Source organism: Eubalaena glacialis, chromosome 18 (assembly GCF_028564815.1).
Source record: "Eubalaena glacialis isolate mEubGla1 chromosome 18, mEubGla1.1.hap2.+ XY, whole genome shotgun sequence".
Lineage (NCBI taxonomy): Eukaryota > Metazoa > Chordata > Mammalia > Artiodactyla > Balaenidae > Eubalaena > Eubalaena glacialis.
The window spans coordinates 12,383,115-12,401,419 of NC_083733.1; the positions used below are offsets into that span (position 1 = coordinate 12,383,115).

The window sequence follows — 18,305 nt, forward strand, 5'->3', positions numbered from 1 at the left end:
TGGGACGCCTCGCTTGGGGTACGTTGGTTCGTCCTCTCTCCGCGCGGGATGCCCACACCCTGCGCGGCCTGGCCTAAGCCAGTGGCACAGCTGGGAAGGCCCTGATCTTGCAGCCGGGTCGGCTGTGCGAGTTGGAGCTGAGGGTGGTGGTAGTGGTTTTATCAGAACGTGAAAAGAGCATCGCCGCCCCGAGTGCGGGTTGGAAAATGTCTTCCTGGGGCTTCAGCTGTGCAGGAGATCACGGCTTGGGGATCCCTTGTCTCTTGAAACTTGAGTTTCAAAGGGTATGGCTTTAATCTAGAAAATTCTCCAAGGGCTTTTTCCAGGGAACTCTGGAGGAAAAGCAGCTCGGTGAGTGAATTTGGAACCAGATCCAGCTGAATGTGAGTCTGGCGGCCCCAGTTCCTCGCTGCTGGATCTTGGGCAGCAAAAGAGACCTCTCTCTGCCTCAGCGTAGGTGCCCAGCAAATGTTAACTCTCTTTCCTCTTCCCTGTTGTACTGGAGGCATGAGGATGGGGAAACTGAGGCCTCAAGAGCAGAAAGGACTTGGCTGAGGTGAAGCCATGAGTGAGTGAGCCAAGTACCAGAGCTAATAAGAAGAGCATGCTGCTCAGGGAGCGTTGGCTATGCTAAGGGTTGCATTGTTCCATTTACTCCTCTCGGACCGTGTGGTAGGCACTGTTAGAGCCTCGTTTACAAGGGAGCCAACTGAAGCACAGAGAGGTTAGGAGTGACCTGCTCAAAGTCACACACCTCACTGGTGGTAGAGCGAGATTTTAACCCAATCTGGCTTCAGGAGCCAGGCTTTTAGCCATTATTCACTGTCTTCTGTTTTGTATGTAATGCCCCTGCCTAGGCTTGCCACTTTCTGCGGCTAGGGTGCTAGGGTCACTTGGACCTGGTTAGGCTATTGTCCTTGAGCTTTCCTTATGAAAAGGCTTTCCCTTGGATTCACAGAATATAGTTGTGACCCAGGATTTGGGAGATTCCTGAACAAATACTTATAAGTGTACTATGTGCCAGACATTCTTCTGAGTGCTTTATAAATATTAATTCATTTACTCTTCAAATCAAGCCCATGAGTTAGGTTATATTATTTCCCCTATTTATAGATTTAAAAAAAAAAGGCACAGAGAGGTTAAGTCACTTGCCCAAGATCACACAGTAAGTGATCAAGTGGAGTTCACACTCTTAGCCCCTGTGCTGCTCCTACTCCCTCTAATGAGATAGGGTCCCACTTCTAGTCTAGTAAGGGGAGTTAGGTACAGAAATGCATGAACAAGAGTATTCTGGGTGGTGATAGTAGCATTAACAATGATTTCCCCATGTCACCTAATACTCAGTCCACATTAAAACTTCTCTGATTACCTCACAGATATCTTCTTGCACTGGGTTTGTTCGTATCAGAATCCAAACAAGGTCCACACGTTGTCTTTGGCTGTTTTGTGTTTTGAGTTGTTTTCTTCTAAAACGGTCCCTTCCTTTTTTCATTTTATGTCATTGACTTGTAAGAATGATTTACTTTTTAAAAATAAATGAATCAAAATAAGAGATTAAAAAATAAACCAGAGAACATTCCAGACTATCCCTGTATATATAAGAGAGCTCAGTCCACACCTGGGGGAACACAAAGGAATGTGCAAAACATGCACCCTCTACACCCATTCCCTGTGTGTGTTACTGCAGAGAAGAGGTGGGCGCCCCAGACTTTAGGGTACTTCAGCCGTCAGGTGCTGTGATTTAGACCAACTTAGGTGCTGTGTAAGGTGTGCTTTGAGGATCCCCAAAGCTCAGAGCCAGGGAAAAGGGTTTATGCGTTGATATCTGCTCATCTGCTCTGAAATGCCCCCGGGGTGGCTCTGAGCCAAGGAGACTTGAGGCTCCTTTCCCAGACTAATTTGATTTCATTTCCCAATAGATTCTTGCAGGCAGATCTGTTTTCTCCAGCAGCATCTGGGCTGTACGACTGTAGCCTCCATGCCTCCGGCTGGTGCCACACAGCTGTTCCTCAGGGCAGGCGCAGAGACGGCAGATGTGGCCAGGGCTTAGGGCCAGGCACGTCTCCTGCCACAGCCTGGCCCAGCCTACAGCCCTGAGGCTGAGTGTGGGCTTCGGGGCCTTGACAAGCCCCTCAGGTAGTTCCTTCCCATGCCCCTCTCCTCTGGCCACCTGGGTACTCAGGTCAGGTGGGAGATGGTTTGCAGGCACCTCTCTCCCTGCAATGAAAGCTGAAGTAGGCAAACTCCACCCATGCCTCCTTGAACCAATGAAATAGAACTGATAATTTATGATTGACAAAGTAATAAAAGTCTCTTGGAGGCCACCTGGAAAATGCAGCAAAGCAATAACAAGGAAAAAAATTACCTGTAATCTGGCCATAAAAAGATAGCCACTGATATTCAGCATGCATCCTTCTGGATTTCTTTCTATACATAGTCGTGATTTTTTTTTTAATAACAGCTTTATTGAGATATAATTCACATACTTTAAAGTTCACCCTTTTAAAGTTTCCAGTTCACTGGTTTACAGTAGATTCAGTGCTGTGCATTAATCACCTCAAGGTTCATCCATGTTGTAGCACGTATCAGTGTTCTTTTTATTGCCAGATAATATTCAATTATATGGGTACACCCCATTTTGTTTATCCATTCGTCAATTGATGGACATTTAGGATGTTTCCATTTTGGGGCTATTATGATTAATGCTGCTGTGAAAGTTCATGAAGAAGTTTTTGTGTGGACATATGTTTTCAGTTCTCTTGGATTTATGGTATTGTAGAGTGGAATCACTGGATCACATGGTAGCTCTATGATTATCTGAGGGACTACCTGTTTTCCACAGCAACTGCACCATTTTACATTCCCACCAGCAGCATATGAGGGCTCCAGTTCTACCATGTTCTCATTAACACTTGCTGTTATTTGTCTTTTCTCTTATAGCCAACCTAGTGGATGGGAAGTGGATGGGTATCTCATTGTAGTTTTGATTTGCATTTCCCTAATGACTAAAAATGTCAAGCATCTTTTCATGCACTTATAGACCATATATACATCTTCTCTGGAGAAATATCCACTCAAATCTTTTGCTTATTTTATTTATTTATTTATTTTTGGCTGCGTCGGGTCTTCATTGCTGCGTGGGGGCTTTCTCTAGTTGCGGCGAGCAGCGGCTACTCTTTGTTGCGGTGCACAGGCTTCTCATTGTGGTGGCTTCTCTTGTTGAGGAGCATGGGCTCTAGATGCGCGGGCTTCAGTAGTTGTGGCACGCAGGCTCAGTAGTTGTGGCTCGCGGGCTCTAGAGCGCAGGCTCAGTAGTTGTGGCGCACGGACTTAGTTGCTCCGCCGCATGTGGGATCTTCCTGGACCAGGGCTCGAATCCGTGTCCCCTGCATTGGCGGATTCTTAACTACTGCTCCACCAGGGAAGTCCTTTTGCTTATTTTAAAATCGGGTTGTTTCTCTTTTATTGTTCAGTTGTAAGAGCTCTTTATATATGGGTATAAGTCCTTTGCTATATATATATGATTTGCAAATATTTTCTCCCATCTCTGGGTATCCTTTCAGTTTCTTGATGGTGTTCTTTGATGTTCATGTATTTTTAACACAATTGGATGTTTTGTTGTGTTTTTTCCACTTGATATTATATAGTGACGTGCTCTAAAGTTAGACAACTGGGGTTCATATTCTGACTTTGCTGCTGTGTGGCTCCTTTAGGCAAGTGCATAAATCTTTCTAAGCCTCAGTTTCCTCTTCTGTAAAATAGGGATGAGCATCAGATGCACTTCATAGGGTTGTTGTGGGGTAATCCTGATTTAATAAGCAGAAGGTGGGTGGGAAAGGCTTGGCATATAGGAAGCCCTCAACAGGTAGTATTAACTGGTGTTCCATGTTTCCCACTCCACTGTAGACACCCATCTTTCTCCTCCTCTCTCTCCCCTTTTCTCCCTTACTGCTTTTTCCTTGTCTCTTGCTTTTCTTTTCTCTTTCCCTCTTCGTCTTTCCTCCTCTTTCTTGCCCTCCTTGTCAGCCTTCTCCGTAACAGATGCCTTGGCCTCCACTAGAGCTGGTTTGCCTCCAGGGATGGCCCTTGACGCCTAGAGTCCACGCATCCCTCATCCGGAATCTCTTTTCTTTAGCCTTTGGGATTCCTGAACAGGGATGACCTCCAGCTGATGCCAAAATGAGAGAAATCTGAGCCAAGGATTTGTACCTAGTATTACCTTTCACTCCCTTAGATTCTGTGCCAGGGCTGGGGGAGGCTGGTGACCGGAGGAGCTGGTGAGTCAAGGGCAGGCAGAGCAGAGCTACAAGTGAGTGCTGCCCAGAGAGCTGGATCCCTGGGCTCCCGCCCGGGCCCTGCTGCGACAAAGCCTCCCCTGTCCTGTAGCTCAGTGTTCCCATCTGCACATCAGGTAGAACAATAGCACCTTCCTATGTCTCTCAGGCCAAGAGTTAGTCAGGGATGGTTAGAAGCTATCGAAACTTTAAGACGCTCAGCAGAAAGAAATACGGGACAAGTGGGGAGTTACTCCCTTTGGATTTGGATAACAGAGGACCTGATATTAATTCAGCAAATATTTATTTTTATTTTATTTTGTTTTATTTATTTATTTATTTTTGGCTGCCTTGGGTCTTCGTTGCTGCGCGTGGGCTTTCTCTAGTTGCAGGGAGCGGGGGCTACTCTTCACTGTGGTGCACGGGCTTCTCATTGTGGTGGCTTCTCTTGTTGTGGAGCACGGGCTCTAGGCATGCGGGCTCAGTAGTTGTCGCTCGCGGGCTCTAGAGCGCAGGCTCAGTAGTTGTGACACACGGGCTTAGTTGCTCCGAGGCATGTGCGATCTTCCTGGACCAGGGCTCAAACCTGTGTCCCCTGCATTGGCAGGCGGATTCTTAACCACTGAGCCACCAGGGAAGCCTCAGCAAATACTTATTAATATCATCGACTCACTCACGCTTTGGGACAATCCCTGACATGACACTTAACTATCTTATTCAGGCAGGATTCTTAACTTTTTTTTTTAAAGCAATCCAGTGATTTTAATGTTAGGTTGTTTTTTGTTTGGAAAAAATAAGAGGTTACTTTACAGTCTCTGCTTCCTGAAATGTGGCGTCAGGCTTAAATAGATGGATCCTTTTTTTTTTTTAATTTTTTAAATTTTTGTGGCTACGTTGGGTCTTCATTGCTGCATGCGGGCTTTCTCTAGTTGCGGCGAGCGGGCTTCTCATTGTGGTGGCTTCTCTTGTTGCGGAGCACGGGCTCTAGGCACGCGGGCTTCAGTAGTTGTGGCGCACGGGCTCAGCTGCTCCGCGGCATGTGGGATCTTCCCGGACCAGGGCTCGAACCCATGTCCCCTGCATTGGCAGGTAGATTCTTAACCACCGCGCCACCAGGGAAGCCCCTGGATCATTTTTTTTAAATTGATCCCACTCTTTGAAAGCCTTATAATTTGTAGGCACTGAATTTATGACTATACAACTACTGTTTCTGAAAGGACAGGAATTAAAAAGCTGCACTGACCTCCCACCAGTGCAGGACCAGTTCCAGGTTCTCCCATGTGCCAATGGGCAACTGTCTTAGTGGCCTGAATACACAGGATCCCAGCTCTCTACTATGCGAGAGCTAATCTTGCTGATCTTGGATACAAAACAAGGCCTCCAGGCCTTTTGATAAAATTGATTAGCATTTCTCTCTGCCTTATCTTGTTAATTGAGATTTTACAGGCTATCATATTGGCCATTATTATAGAAAGCAGGATAGAGCCCTTTTCCTTCCTCTTAGTCCCTTTTCCTTCCCTCCAAATTACTGTATTTACGGAAACAATATGCTTCAGTAAGTAGGACACTTTCCTCTTTTTTTTTTTTTGGCTGCGTGGCTTGTGGAATCTTAGTTCCCTGACCAGGGGTTGAATCTGGAACCCGGGCCCTCGGTATGAAAGCACCGAGTCCTAACCACTGGACCACCAGGGAAGTCCCGACACTTTCCTCTTCACATACTTCTTACTGAACCAAATCTGTTTCATATTCCTCGAGGCAGGTACTGTTTCTCTAATTATAATTTTACACAAATGATGTTCTATGTATAGTGAGGGGGAGGGAATAAAAGAGGTTTGGGGAAATTCAAGGAGCAGTTCTGAGTAGATTGTATAGAATAGGGCAAGTACAAGTTGAAAATCCTGGGCTGTGGCCCTGTCAGCAGTGTCTAGCTGTGTGAGGTCCAGGAAAGCATGTATCACTAGGTTTTGCTTTCTTTAACAGAAAATCTGCAATGAATGGGACTGGGTTCAATGGGATGATTTCTTTCTTTTCTTTTTCTTGAGACACTGTACGTACAGCCTATTTGGCCTTCCTTCAGACCTTGAACATGAAATGCTTCTTCTCAGAGCCTTTAGAGATGCTGCTTCATCTAACTGACTACTCCCAAACTCTTCTCTCTGCCGGTTCCTCACACAGCCCTTCCCATAGTTAATCCCTACTCATCCATCAGAACCCAGTTCAGCAAGTACTTCCTAAGGAAAGATTTCCCTACTCGCCCTTAGCTATGGGCTCCCATAGCACTGTCCTTCCCCTCCATTACACTTAGTATGCCCCTGAGGTGGCCGTTGAGTTAAATCACCTAGCACTTGAGGTAATTTATGTCAGCAAATATGAGTTAGAGTTTCCTCCCTCTCCTGCACCCTGTTCCCTCTCCTGCACGCCCTCGAGGAGAGGAGGTGACGTGTGCAGAGCAGGTGGGTGGCTGCTGACCTCGTCTTCAGTGTGATCCAGGAGTGGGCGAGGTATCCAGGAGGCAGTTCTGGACTCAGCAGGTGACAGAGCTGTCGGGCATCCTCCACCGGATCCTGCAGCCTCCTGATAAGGGGAAGGAGTAGATATGGGCTCTGCTCACGGTTTAGATGCCAGCTTCCCTCAGTGGTGAGGTGGACAGTGAAGGTGGCTTGGTGGGGAGCAAAAGGAAAGAGGAAAGAAACTTCCAGGTCCTTCCCTTCCAAATCAGCTCATCCTTGAGATCATTGCAGGAGCAGCAGTGCAAAGAGAAGAAAACTCTGGGGCCTCGGGGTGTGGGACCTGGGCTCAGTGTTCCTTTCACTCTGTAGGACACTCTGTGGGACACTTTTTTTAATTTTTTATCTATTTTTTTTAACATCTTTATTAGAGTATAATTGCTTTACAATGGTGTCAGTTTCTGCTTTATGACAAAGTGAATCAGTTATACATATACATATGTCCCCATATCTCTTCCCTCTTGCCTCTCCCTCCCTCCCACCCTCCCTATCCCACCCCTCTAGGTGGTCACAAAGCACTGAGCTGATCTCCCTGTGCTATGCAGCTGCTTCCCACTGGCTATCTATTTTACGTTTGGTAGTGTATATATGTCCATGCCACTCTCTCACTTCGTCCCAACTTACCCTTCCCCCTCCCCGTATCCTCAAGTCCATTCTCTACTAGGTCTGCATCTTTATTCCCGTCTTGCCCCTAGGTTCTTCTGACCATTTTCTTTTTTTTAGATTCCATATATATGTGTTAGCATACGGTATTTTTCTCTTTCTGACTTACTTCACTCTGTATGACAGTCACTAGGTCCATCCACCTCACTACAAGTAACTCAGTTTCGTTCCACACTTTTTTTTTTAAACTTTTAAATTTTATTTATTTATTTATTTTTGGCTGAGTTGGGTCTTTTGTTGCTGCGCGCTGGCTTTCTCTAGTTGCGGCGAGTGGGGGCTACTCTTCGTGGTGGTGCGCGGGCTTCTCATTGCGGTGGCTTCTCTTCTTGCGGAGCACGGGCTCTAGGCGCATGGGCTTCAGTAGTTGTGGCACGTGGGCTCAGTAGTTGTGGCTCACGGGCTCTAGAGCGCAGGCTCAGTAGTTGTGGCGCACGGGCTTAGTTGCTCCGCGGCATGTGGGATCTTCCCAGAGCAGGGCTCGAACCCGTGTCCCCTGCATTGGCAGGCGGATTCTTAACCACTGCACCCCCAGGGAAGCCCCACACTTTTTTTTTAAATTAATTTTTATTGGACTATAGTTGATTTACAATGTTGTGTTAGTTTCTGCTGTACAGCAAAGTGAATCAGTTATTCATATACATATATCCACTCTTTTTTAGATTTGATTCCCATATAGGTCACTACAGAATATTGAGTAGAGTTCCCTGTGCTATACAGTAGGTCCTTGTTAGTTATCTACTTTATATATAGTGTGTATACATCAATCCCAATCTCCCGATTTATCCCTCCCTGCCCCGGGTGGGGGGGACATTCTTAAGATCCACTAAAGGACTCAGGGGTGGTTGGGGGCCACAGGGGGCCTGGGAGAAGCTGGGATTCCAAGTGTAGGTGACCTCAGGGGTCTTATCTGGGTGGAGACTTCCCATGGTTCCTCCTCTCCAGACACAGCTGAACGCTACAACAGTAACATGGGGCGTGTATGGCACTTTACCAAGCCCTTTCCTCGTATGTCTTTGTAGCAGCATCCCTCACAAGAACCCTAAGGTCAAATGTTATCATCCCCGTTTTACAGAGGAGGATATTGAGTCTGGGAGAAGTTAAGTCATTTGCCCCAGGGGTCACAGCTTCTGAGTGGCATCAGAGGAACTCAAACCCCGCAGGAGAGACGGTTATTTCACTCCCATCTGGAAAAATGTATCCAGCTGCCTGCTGGTCTGGGCCCAGCTCCAGCCAGGGGCAGGACAGCTACACTCCCACCCGTGGGGAACTTTCTGTCAGTCTGGGAAGGCAGAGCCCTCCCAGTGTGCAGGGCCATCTCCTCCTGTGGGACTCTGACCCAGCTTCCCTCCTGCTTTCCCAGGCCCTGAAAAACCTCCAGGCATCTCCCATGGATCTGTGATCGAGGTGGGCAGCTCTCCCAGCAGCCCTGGACAGCAGTGAGTAACCTCAGCATGGAAAGGGGTCTGACTCTGCCCTCATCTCTCCCCTTCTCTGTCTCCATCCTACCTCTCCTTTAACTGGTTTCTTCTGCAAAATTACACGAATCCAGAAGGATATCCTCCCTTGGGAATCCATGCATCCTGCAGCACTTCACTCTCCATGGGTGAGAGCAACAGTTGCTGTTCTTTGTCTATGTGTTTATTTTTAATAACAAAAGTTGTACCTGCTTGTTTAAAAAGTCAAACAATGCAGAAGCACACTATGTAGAAAGTGCAAGTTTTCAGTTATGAGAAATGCCCCACCCCTCCATGCTCATCCCAATACTCCAGAACCGGAATGAATCCCCTTTTTACAGGTGGGTAAACTGAGTCACAGAGCGATGAAGTGTTTGGTCCAAGATCATAGGCTAGGAAGTGGCGGAGCCAGGGAGGGTTCTGCCAAATCACCCATCAAGCTATTTAGCTAAACAACCTACAACTGTTCCCCTAAAAGGACTTTTAAGTGAAAAGCAGGAATTCTGTTTTAAATATATTTCCCCCTCTGGATAGAAAGAAAAGGGGGCGTGGGGAGAGAAAGAGAGAAAAGGGAAAAAACACTGCCCATAGTATTGTGCAACTGGCCTTTAGCTCTGCAAAGGCTGGATCATGGGTCATGTCTTAAAGTCACATTCCCGGAAGGGCGCCCAACTGAGACGGCCGTTGCCTTGGAAGGCCTCCCCAGGTGGGGTGGTCAAGTCCTGGGGCTGCTCCCTGGCAGCACCAGACAGGAGTTGGGGTGTGGGATGGGTGAGCGGGCCGCGGTCCCTGACGGCTGCACTCTCGCTCCGCAGGCCCCCGGCCGGCGGCATGTGGCTGCGGCGCATCTCCAGCACCGCGGTGACCGCGCTCCTGCTGGCGCAGACTGGCCTCCTGCTCTTCCTGGTCTCCCGGCCCAGGCCGCCGTCCCCGGTGGGTGGCGAGGAGAGGGTGCACGTGCTGGTGCTGTCCTCGTGGCGCTCGGGCTCGTCCTTCGTGGGCCAGCTCTTCAGCCAGCACCCCAATGTCTTCTACCTGATGGAGCCCGCGTGGCACGTGTGGGCCGCTTTGTCGCAGGGCAGTGCGGTGGCACTACACATGGCGGTGCGCGACCTGGTGCGCTCCGTCTTCCTGTGCGACATGGACGTGTTCGACGCCTACCTGCCGTGGCGGCGCAACCTGTCGGACCTCTTCCAGTGGGCGGAGAGCCGCGCGCTGTGCTCGCCGCCCGCCTGCAGCGCCTTCCCGCGCGGCGCCATCAGCAGCGAGGCAGTGTGCAAGCCGCTGTGCGCGCGACGGCCCTTCGGCCTGGCCCAGGAGGCCTGCCGCTCCTATAGCCACGTGGTGCTCAAGGAGGTGCGCTTCTTCAACCTGCAGGTGCTCTACCCGCTGCTCAGCGACCCGGCGCTCAACCTGCGCATCGTGCACCTGGTGCGCGACCCGCGGGCTGTGCTGCGCTCGCGCGAGCAGACGGCCAAGGCACTGGCGCGTGACAACGGCATCGTGTTGGGCACCAACGGCAAGTGGGTGGAGGCCGACCCGGACCTGCGTGTGGTGCGCGAGGTGTGCCGCAGCCATGTGCGCATCGCCGACGCCGCCATGCGCAAGCCACCGCCCTCCCTACGTGGCCGCTACCGCCTGGTGCGCTTCGAGGACCTGGCACGGGCGCCGTTGCCCGAGATCCGCGCGCTCTACGCCTTCGCAGGCCTGAGTCTCACGCCGCAGCTCGAGGCCTGGATCCACAACATCACCCACGGGGTCGGGCCAGGCGCGCGCCGTGAGGCCTTCAAGACCACGTCCAGGGACGCGCTCAACGTCTCGCAGGCCTGGCGCCACACGCTGCCCTTCGCCAAGATCCGCCGCGTGCAGGAGCTGTGTGCAGGCGCACTGCAGCTGCTGGGCTACCGGCCAGTGTTCTCTGAGGACGAGCAGCGCGACCTCGCCCTGGACCTCATGCTGCCGCGCGGCCCGAGCAGCTTCAGCTGGGCATCGTCCACTGCCGAGCACTCCGGGCCGTAGCAGAGGCCCCCAGCTGTGGCTGGCGGTTGCCGGGGCCAGGAGACTCACGCGTGGTGGGGAAGGAGCTGGGGCGCACGAGGCCGGGAGTTTGGGAGGTCCCCCATGTAGTAGGAAAGGACCGAGTCCCCAAACTATGTTTCTTTCTCCCCACTTCTTGTTTTTCCTTTGAATCCTCTTTAGGAGCTAGACTCCCATCACGCACACTCTTCATGGAAAGCAGACTCGTGCCCCCACTTCCTCTGGGCACAGGGAGTAAGTTCAGATGACTTGGCTCTTACTCCAGCACTTTCTTTCCCTTTAAGTCTCCCTTGGGATGCCTCATCCTGCAGCTGAGAAGGCTGTCCCGGCCCTGCCTGGGAGTGGAGGGACACTGTGGTGAGCTGGTCCCTGAAGTCGGTGCATCTCCCCCTACACACACCCCGTGCCTCTGGCACCACACGCCACCAAAGCCAGTGCTTTTATGTTCACCTGTATCTTCAGTAAGAAATCAGCCAAGGTGCCTCTATCTTGTGGTCTCCCCTTAGTCTCTCTCTGCCCCAATCTCCTGGGAGCCCACATGCCCCCATCACCTGCCCAGGGAAGGTGAAACTTTGATTTGTCCTGACAGGAAAGATCCTACCTACAGAAATAAACGTAATTCACCTGTATGATACAGATTAGAGTTTACAGCCTGTGAAGTTTGACAAGCAAAATGCAAAAGTGAAGGGACTTGTCCAAGGCCACACGATGAGGAAGATGAAGGGAGGATGGGGGGTTTGCTCCGGGGCCATAGTGGGGAGGAGAGGGCGAATCAGGCTTGCAGAGGCCTGTCTCCTGGACGAAGAAGGGTCAGGTTTTTCCATCTTATTTGCTCAAGGGATCAGCAAGCAGCCATGGCTAGGGCCGCAGCTGCGAGGTGAGACGTGGGCAGTGGTGAGCTCTGGGTCCAGGGTGCAGAATCTAGGGAGCCTCCTAGGTAAGCCTGGAGGGAGGCGGTGAGGGGGAAAAGTGGAGGGAGAGAAGGCTGGGCAGGCCAGGGCAGCAAGCCAGGCAGAGCGTGTGGCAGAGCAAGAGGTTGGCAGCAAGATCAGTGCTTGGAGGGCAAGTCACAGGGTGAATGTAACTAGATAGAGCTTGCCAGGAGCTTGGAAGAAAAAAGGCTCTGGAGTGGTTGTCTTCCCGTGGTCCTTATGTGGCAGGCCCTGGAGAAGAGCAAAGTACGATTCCTAGCTGCGAGCCACAACACCTGGCTCTGGCGGCAAAGCATCTTATTAAACGGATGCTGGATTTAAAAAAGGGGGGGGGTAGGGGGATGCCGGATGTGTAGAGGGCTAGTCCTGAGCTCAGGAAATGAAAGCCAGCCATGCTTTAAAAATGTTTAAAAGAAAGGGGGGGGGGGGGCTTCCCTGGTGGCGCAGTGGTTGAGAGTCTGCCTGCCAATGCAGGGGGCACGGGTTCGAGCCCTGGTCTGGGAGGATCCCACATGCCACGGAGCAACTAGGCCCGTGAGCCACAACTACTGAGCCTGCGCGTCTGGAGCCTGTGCTCCGCAACAAGAGAGGCCGTGACAGTGAGAGGCCCGCGCACCGCGATGAAGAGTGGCCCCCGCTCACCGCAACTGGAGAAAGCCCTCGCACAGAAACGAAGACCCTACACAGCCAAAAATAAATAAATAAATTTTTAAAAAAATTTCTATGAGAACAAAGTTTTTAAAAAAAAGGGGGGGGGAAGCTCACAGCACCTCTAGGAAGGACAGGGAAGCAGATTTGAGTCCACACAAATAGAATACCCCAAATCACACTGGGATACAGAGTTGGTCTGGGGACTGACAGTTGCCACCAGAACTCCTGTGCCCATTACCTCTGGAAGTGAGGGAGCTGCCCTCATCATCGCCACCAGTCACCAGAAGGGATTCTGGAGGTTGCTGGCTTCTGATTCTCAGCCTGGGTGTGGCCTTGGATTGGTGGGACCTGGATGGTAGACCCACATCCTCGCTGCAAAGCAGCAGGTCAAGGGCAATCTGGCACTTTCCATTTCTTTTCTTGCAGGGAGCAGAGGTATACTGACCTTGAAGCTGAAGCTTCAGGATGCCTCAGTTGGGGATCCATCAAGCTGTAGAAACTTCAGGCCCCATAAAGCCCCCGTCTGCCCCTGCTCACAGTAGCATGGAGAAGGTATTTAAAACCCAGAAATTATTAATGGAGACTTTGGCTTGGAAAGACTAAGGTCACATAGCTTAATATATGGGCTGGAACTCAAACTCATATCTTTGACTTCAATACTTTTGGTTCTAACAAGTAAACTGAACTGGGGATGCAGCAGAGGACTCCATCACAGGCTTGGAAAGCCAGATCATTACCCAGAGACGTGAGTCTCTGGGTGAGGGAGTGGTCCTGGCATTTTGTTTGTTTGTTTCCAGTTTTATTGAGAAAGAATTAACATACATCCCTGTATAAGTTTAAGGTGTACAACATGATGGTTTGATTTACATGTATTGTGAAGTGATTACCACACTAGGTTTAGTTAACATCAATCATCTCATTTAGATACAATAAAAAGAAAAGAAAAACACAATTAAAAATTTTTTTAATTTATAACTGTTATAAGAGATGAAGATTTAATACCTCCACCTCTCCTCATCTTCTCTCCAAAGTTTTATCATACTTTTAATTATATGATTGACCTACAGTACTGCATTAGTTCCAGGTGCACAACATAGTTATTTGATGTTTCTATATGTTACAAAATGATCACCACCATCGTGGCATTTGTTTGCAGACATCTCAAGGACCAGAATGATGAATGGTGGGCAGTTGGCTGGGACAATGGGGCCACTGGGGATAAAAGCAGCCTGCTGGCCCTGCCTGGAAGGAGCGCATTGTTAAGTGGAGGAGTCGGCTAGGAAGTCTCCAGCAATGTGGTATGTTCAGGCAAAGAAGGTTGAGCAAGAGGTTCATGGAGCCAGAGGCTAAGAACAGGGAGACACTGATCCCTAGTGGGGTTCAGGAAGGCATTTGGGGTGGGGCTTAGAGCCCAGCCTGATAGTAGCATCCCACAAGTTTAATTTGCCCCTGCTTGGGTCACCGATGACACAGTTAATGGCCTTTGCTATGTGACTCATCCATTCTCACCTGTCTCCCAAGGTTCCATGATAGCGATGACTGGCTCTTGGATGTTGCTCCCTGCATATGGGGCCCTCTGGGCAAGCCTCTGCATGAGCTACAGGGCGCAGCAGGTTCTGAGCAAGCCTCTAGGTGAACCCACATCAGGTTTCAGGACAAAGATAGGCAGTCCAGTGTTTCAATGAGTCAGCCCAGGGCTAGGCCCTGGGGACATAGTCACAGCCCTTGCTCTTGTGGGGAGCGCAGATGCTAAATAAATAGTCCTACAGATAAATATGCAACCGTAAGTGTCGCTTGTGCTCTAAGAATAAATAAGAATGGGTAGAGGGTGACGTACTTTAGTATGGAGAGTCCGGAAAACATTTTCGAAGAGGAAACATTTGGTTTGAATAGATAGGGACTTCCCTGGTGGTCCAGTGGGTAAGAGTCCGCGCTCCCAGTGCAGGGGGTCCGGGTTCGATCCCTGGTCGGGGAACTAGATCCCACATGCATGCCACAACTAAGAAGTCCGCATGCCGCAATTAAAGATCCTGTGTGCCACAACTAAGACCCGGCACAGCCTAAATAAATAAATAAATATTTTAAAAAATAGGTAGGAGTTAATTGAGCATAGGATGAAGAGGCAGAGAGAGACTGAGGGATTGGTCTCTTTGGAATCAAGGTTCCTTGGCAAAATAAAAGACTCTAAAAGACTCAGTCCTGGGAATCCAAGCTCATGGGATGGGAGAGGCCCCAGGACATGACTGAGTTTGTGTGTCTATGGTAAAGGGTACTAGAAGTAGAACTGCTGGATCAAAGAGCATCCATGTTTTAAATGTGAAATTGCCAAATTACTCTAAAAATGGAGTACTGACTTATGTTCTCTGGAATGGTGTCAGGAAGGCCCTTGTCACCCTTTTCTATTGACCCCCTCCCCATCATCTGTACAGGGTAAATCATTTTCATTTTTACCTACCTGATGGAATATTATGTAGCAGTAAAATGAAATGAACTATCAAACCATGAAAAGACATTCAGGAGGGAACCTGAGTGAAAGAAGCCAATCTGAAGAAGCTACATTTAGTATGATTCCAACTATATGACATTCTGGAAAAGGCAAAACTATTCAGACAGTAAAAAGATTAGTGGTTGTGAGAAACGGAATATTTCCTGCCATATCAGTAAACAAAGGATGTCACAGCCACCAGCGATTGCAACAGAGCTGGTGAGCCCTGAGGGAACTCAGGAAGGAAAGAATACCTGCCATCTAGCAGCCAACAGACTGCAGCCACTCCCCAAAGTGCACCCTGAGGAAACCCAGGATGTGAAAATACAGGATGCTGGCCCCAGATAGCTGAGGTGCACATCAAAGGAATGATTTCAGTGAGCCCAGGCTCTTTCATCTTCCCATACATAGAAAAGCTCTAAATTTCTTAACTTGACATATCTGGTTTCCCTAATTCACAGTAATCTTTTGATGTTCCCGACTACCTGCCCCTTGTTGCAAAACTCCTATGTATTCTAGCTCCCCACTCGCCTCGTCGGAGCAGTTTCTCAGAGCTATCTGAAATGCTGTCTCCTGGGTTGCAGTCCTCAGTTTGCCCCAAATAAAACTTAACTCGCAGCTCTCACGTTGTGCATTTTTTTTAAGTCAACAGTTGCCAGGGGTTGTGGGTGGGAGGGGAGGGATAAATAGATGGAGGATAGAGGGTTTTTAGGGCAGTGAAAATACGCTGTATGGTGCTGTAATGATGGATATATGCCATGGGTGACATGTACATATAATGATGGATATACATTTGTCCAAACCCATGGAGTGTGCAACACCAAAACTGAACTCTAAGGTAAACTATGGACTTTGGCCGATTATGATGTGTCATTGTAGGTTCATCCTTGGTAACAAACGTACCATTCTGGTGGGAGATGTTCTATGAACTGTGTGAGCGCAGAAGGTATATGAGAAATCTCTGTAGTTCCCTTTCAATTTTGTTGTAAACCCGAAGCTGCTCTAAAACATAAAGTCTTTAAAAAACAAAACAAAACTAGAGCAAAAGCCTTAGTAGCCTCAGGAGGGTACAGGAATGCTGCTGAAATGGGAGGAGTTGGCCAAGAACACAGAGCCCACCACAGCCCAGACTTTGAATTTTCCCAGGGTGGCAAGCCCTTAGAGCCAGCTGAGTATTTTCTCCCTTGGGGTTAAATCTGGAGAACCTGGATGGCCATGCAATTCTGGTGCTGTCCTGATCCCCGTCTTCAAATCCTCCACATCTCCATTCATTCATTCAACACACATTATGGATTGAGCACCAACCAGTTCTAAAGGGAAGGATCATGGGGATTAGGAATGTCTGTGTGCAGGGGTGTGAGTTGCAATTTTTAATGGCGTGATCAGTGTAGGTCTCATTGTGAATGTGACATTTGAGCAAAGTCTTGAAGGAGGTAAAGCAGTTAATTTAGGGATAACTATGGGTAAATTGTCCTGTAGAAAGAAATAGGTAATACAAAAATCCTAAGGAGGGAACATATCTGGAGTATTGGAAGAACAGCAAGGGGCTAGTGAGTTTGGTGTGGTAGGCCAAAGGAAGAATTCTAGGAGATGGGGAGAGAGGGGGTCAGATTATGTACGACCTTGCAGGCCTTGTGAGGACTTTGGCCTTTATTTGGAGTGAGATGAAGGGTGTCCAAAGCCACTTTTGTTCTATGGCCCTCCTTAGTTGAATAAATAAATATAAATATAATGTCATATATATGTGACATAATATATATTTATAATGTCATAGATATTAAAAAAAATAGAACAAGTACCCAAAATATTTCATTATCATTTTACTGCCTATGTTAATATCCTGAATTAGTATATTGTTAGTTTTGCAAGTTTTTGAACTGGATTTAAATTGAATCACACTGTGGCCTTCTTTTTTCTGCAACTTAGATTTTCCCCTCAAGTTTACATTCCTGGGATTCATCATGTTGTTGTTTGCAGCTTTAGGTCATTTCTTTCCACTACTGAATAGTATTTTATTGAAAATAATACAATTTTATTTATCCATCTCAGTGAATACTTGGCTTGTTTTTAGTTATGTACTGTTACAGTGCTACTAGGAACAGTCTTGTCTGTATCTCCTGGTATGAATGCTATAGGATATTTACCTGGGAGTGAAATTGCTAGATCATGAACATCTTCATTCAACGTTATTCCAGATGGTTATATCTGTTTACACCTCCAGAGTTCCAGCTGCCCTGCAACCTCAGTAACAATCAGATTCTCAGACTTTTAAATTTTTGGGTGTTGGGTGGTTGACAAATGATACCTCATTGTGATTCATTCTGTGTTTCACTGATTAATGAGGTTAAGCATGTTTTCCTGTTTTTTTTGGCCATTTGTATTTCTCTTTGATGAAGTACCTATTCAGGTCTTTTGTCTCTTCATCATTTTCTTATTGATTTTTAGGAGTGCTAAATGCTATTCCTGTGTCAGTTATACGTATTGCAAATATCTTCTTCCAGTTTGTGGCTTGTCTTTATACTTTCTTTGTGGTAACTCTTGAATAACACAAGGTCTTAATTTAAAGTAATTAAATTTATCCATCCTTTCCTTCATGGTCTTCGCTTTTTGTATCTAGTTTAAGAACTCTTTCACCATCATGAGACATAAGGATATTCAACATTGCCTTCTAAAAGTTTTATAGTTCTGCATCTCAATATAAGTGAAACAAGGAGGGTGTGGATGTGTAAAAAACAAACAAAAACACCTAGTTTTTGTTTGCTTTATATTTGCTTCATAATTTTCTTGCAGGTTTGTGTCTTTCCTGGAGTTTGTATTGTTTTTCAGTGTTTTCCCATTGAGAGAAGAAACAGGTACCTTCTTCACCCTGTCCTTAAAATTTTGAGATTAATGATTTTGTCTATAGCTGAAATCAATTCCATTATTTTTCCTGAGGATACTCTTTCTTCTGTTTTAATCTGGTTAGGTGGCTGCTAAGACTTGCACAGAAGTCAATCTAACACTCCTGGTTAAATCCACCATTCCTTGTATTGCCCATCTTTCTCTTTCTTAGTCATCACTCTTTTACTTCACTGGAGTACATACTCAGCTTCCTTAGAAAGAGCACATGTGGGACTTCCCTGGTGGCACAGTGGATAAGACTCCGCGCTCCCAATGCAGGAGGCCCGGGTTTGATCCCTGGTCAGGGAACTAGATCCCACATGCACACCGCAACTAAGAGTTCACATGCCGCAACTAAGGAGCCAGCAAGCTGCAACTAAGGAGCCCACCTGCTGCAACTAAGACTCAGCACAACTGAATAA

The 18,305-nt window shown here is 48.0% G+C and overlaps 1 protein-coding gene across 1 annotated transcript; it reads left to right on the top strand.

The window, feature by feature from the left end:
- On the top strand, nucleotides 1-12,187 carry CHST6 (carbohydrate sulfotransferase 6). The gene is made up of 3 exons (XM_061173280.1): nucleotides 1-18; nucleotides 8,805-8,880; nucleotides 9,714-12,187. Exon 3 carries the CDS (start codon nucleotides 9,730-9,732, stop codon nucleotides 10,915-10,917), a length of 1,188 nt encoding a protein of 395 aa, XP_061029263.1. The 5' UTR covers nucleotides 1-18; nucleotides 8,805-8,880; nucleotides 9,714-9,729; the 3' UTR covers nucleotides 10,918-12,187.
- The last annotated feature ends 6,118 nt before the right edge of the window (nucleotides 12,188-18,305 follow it).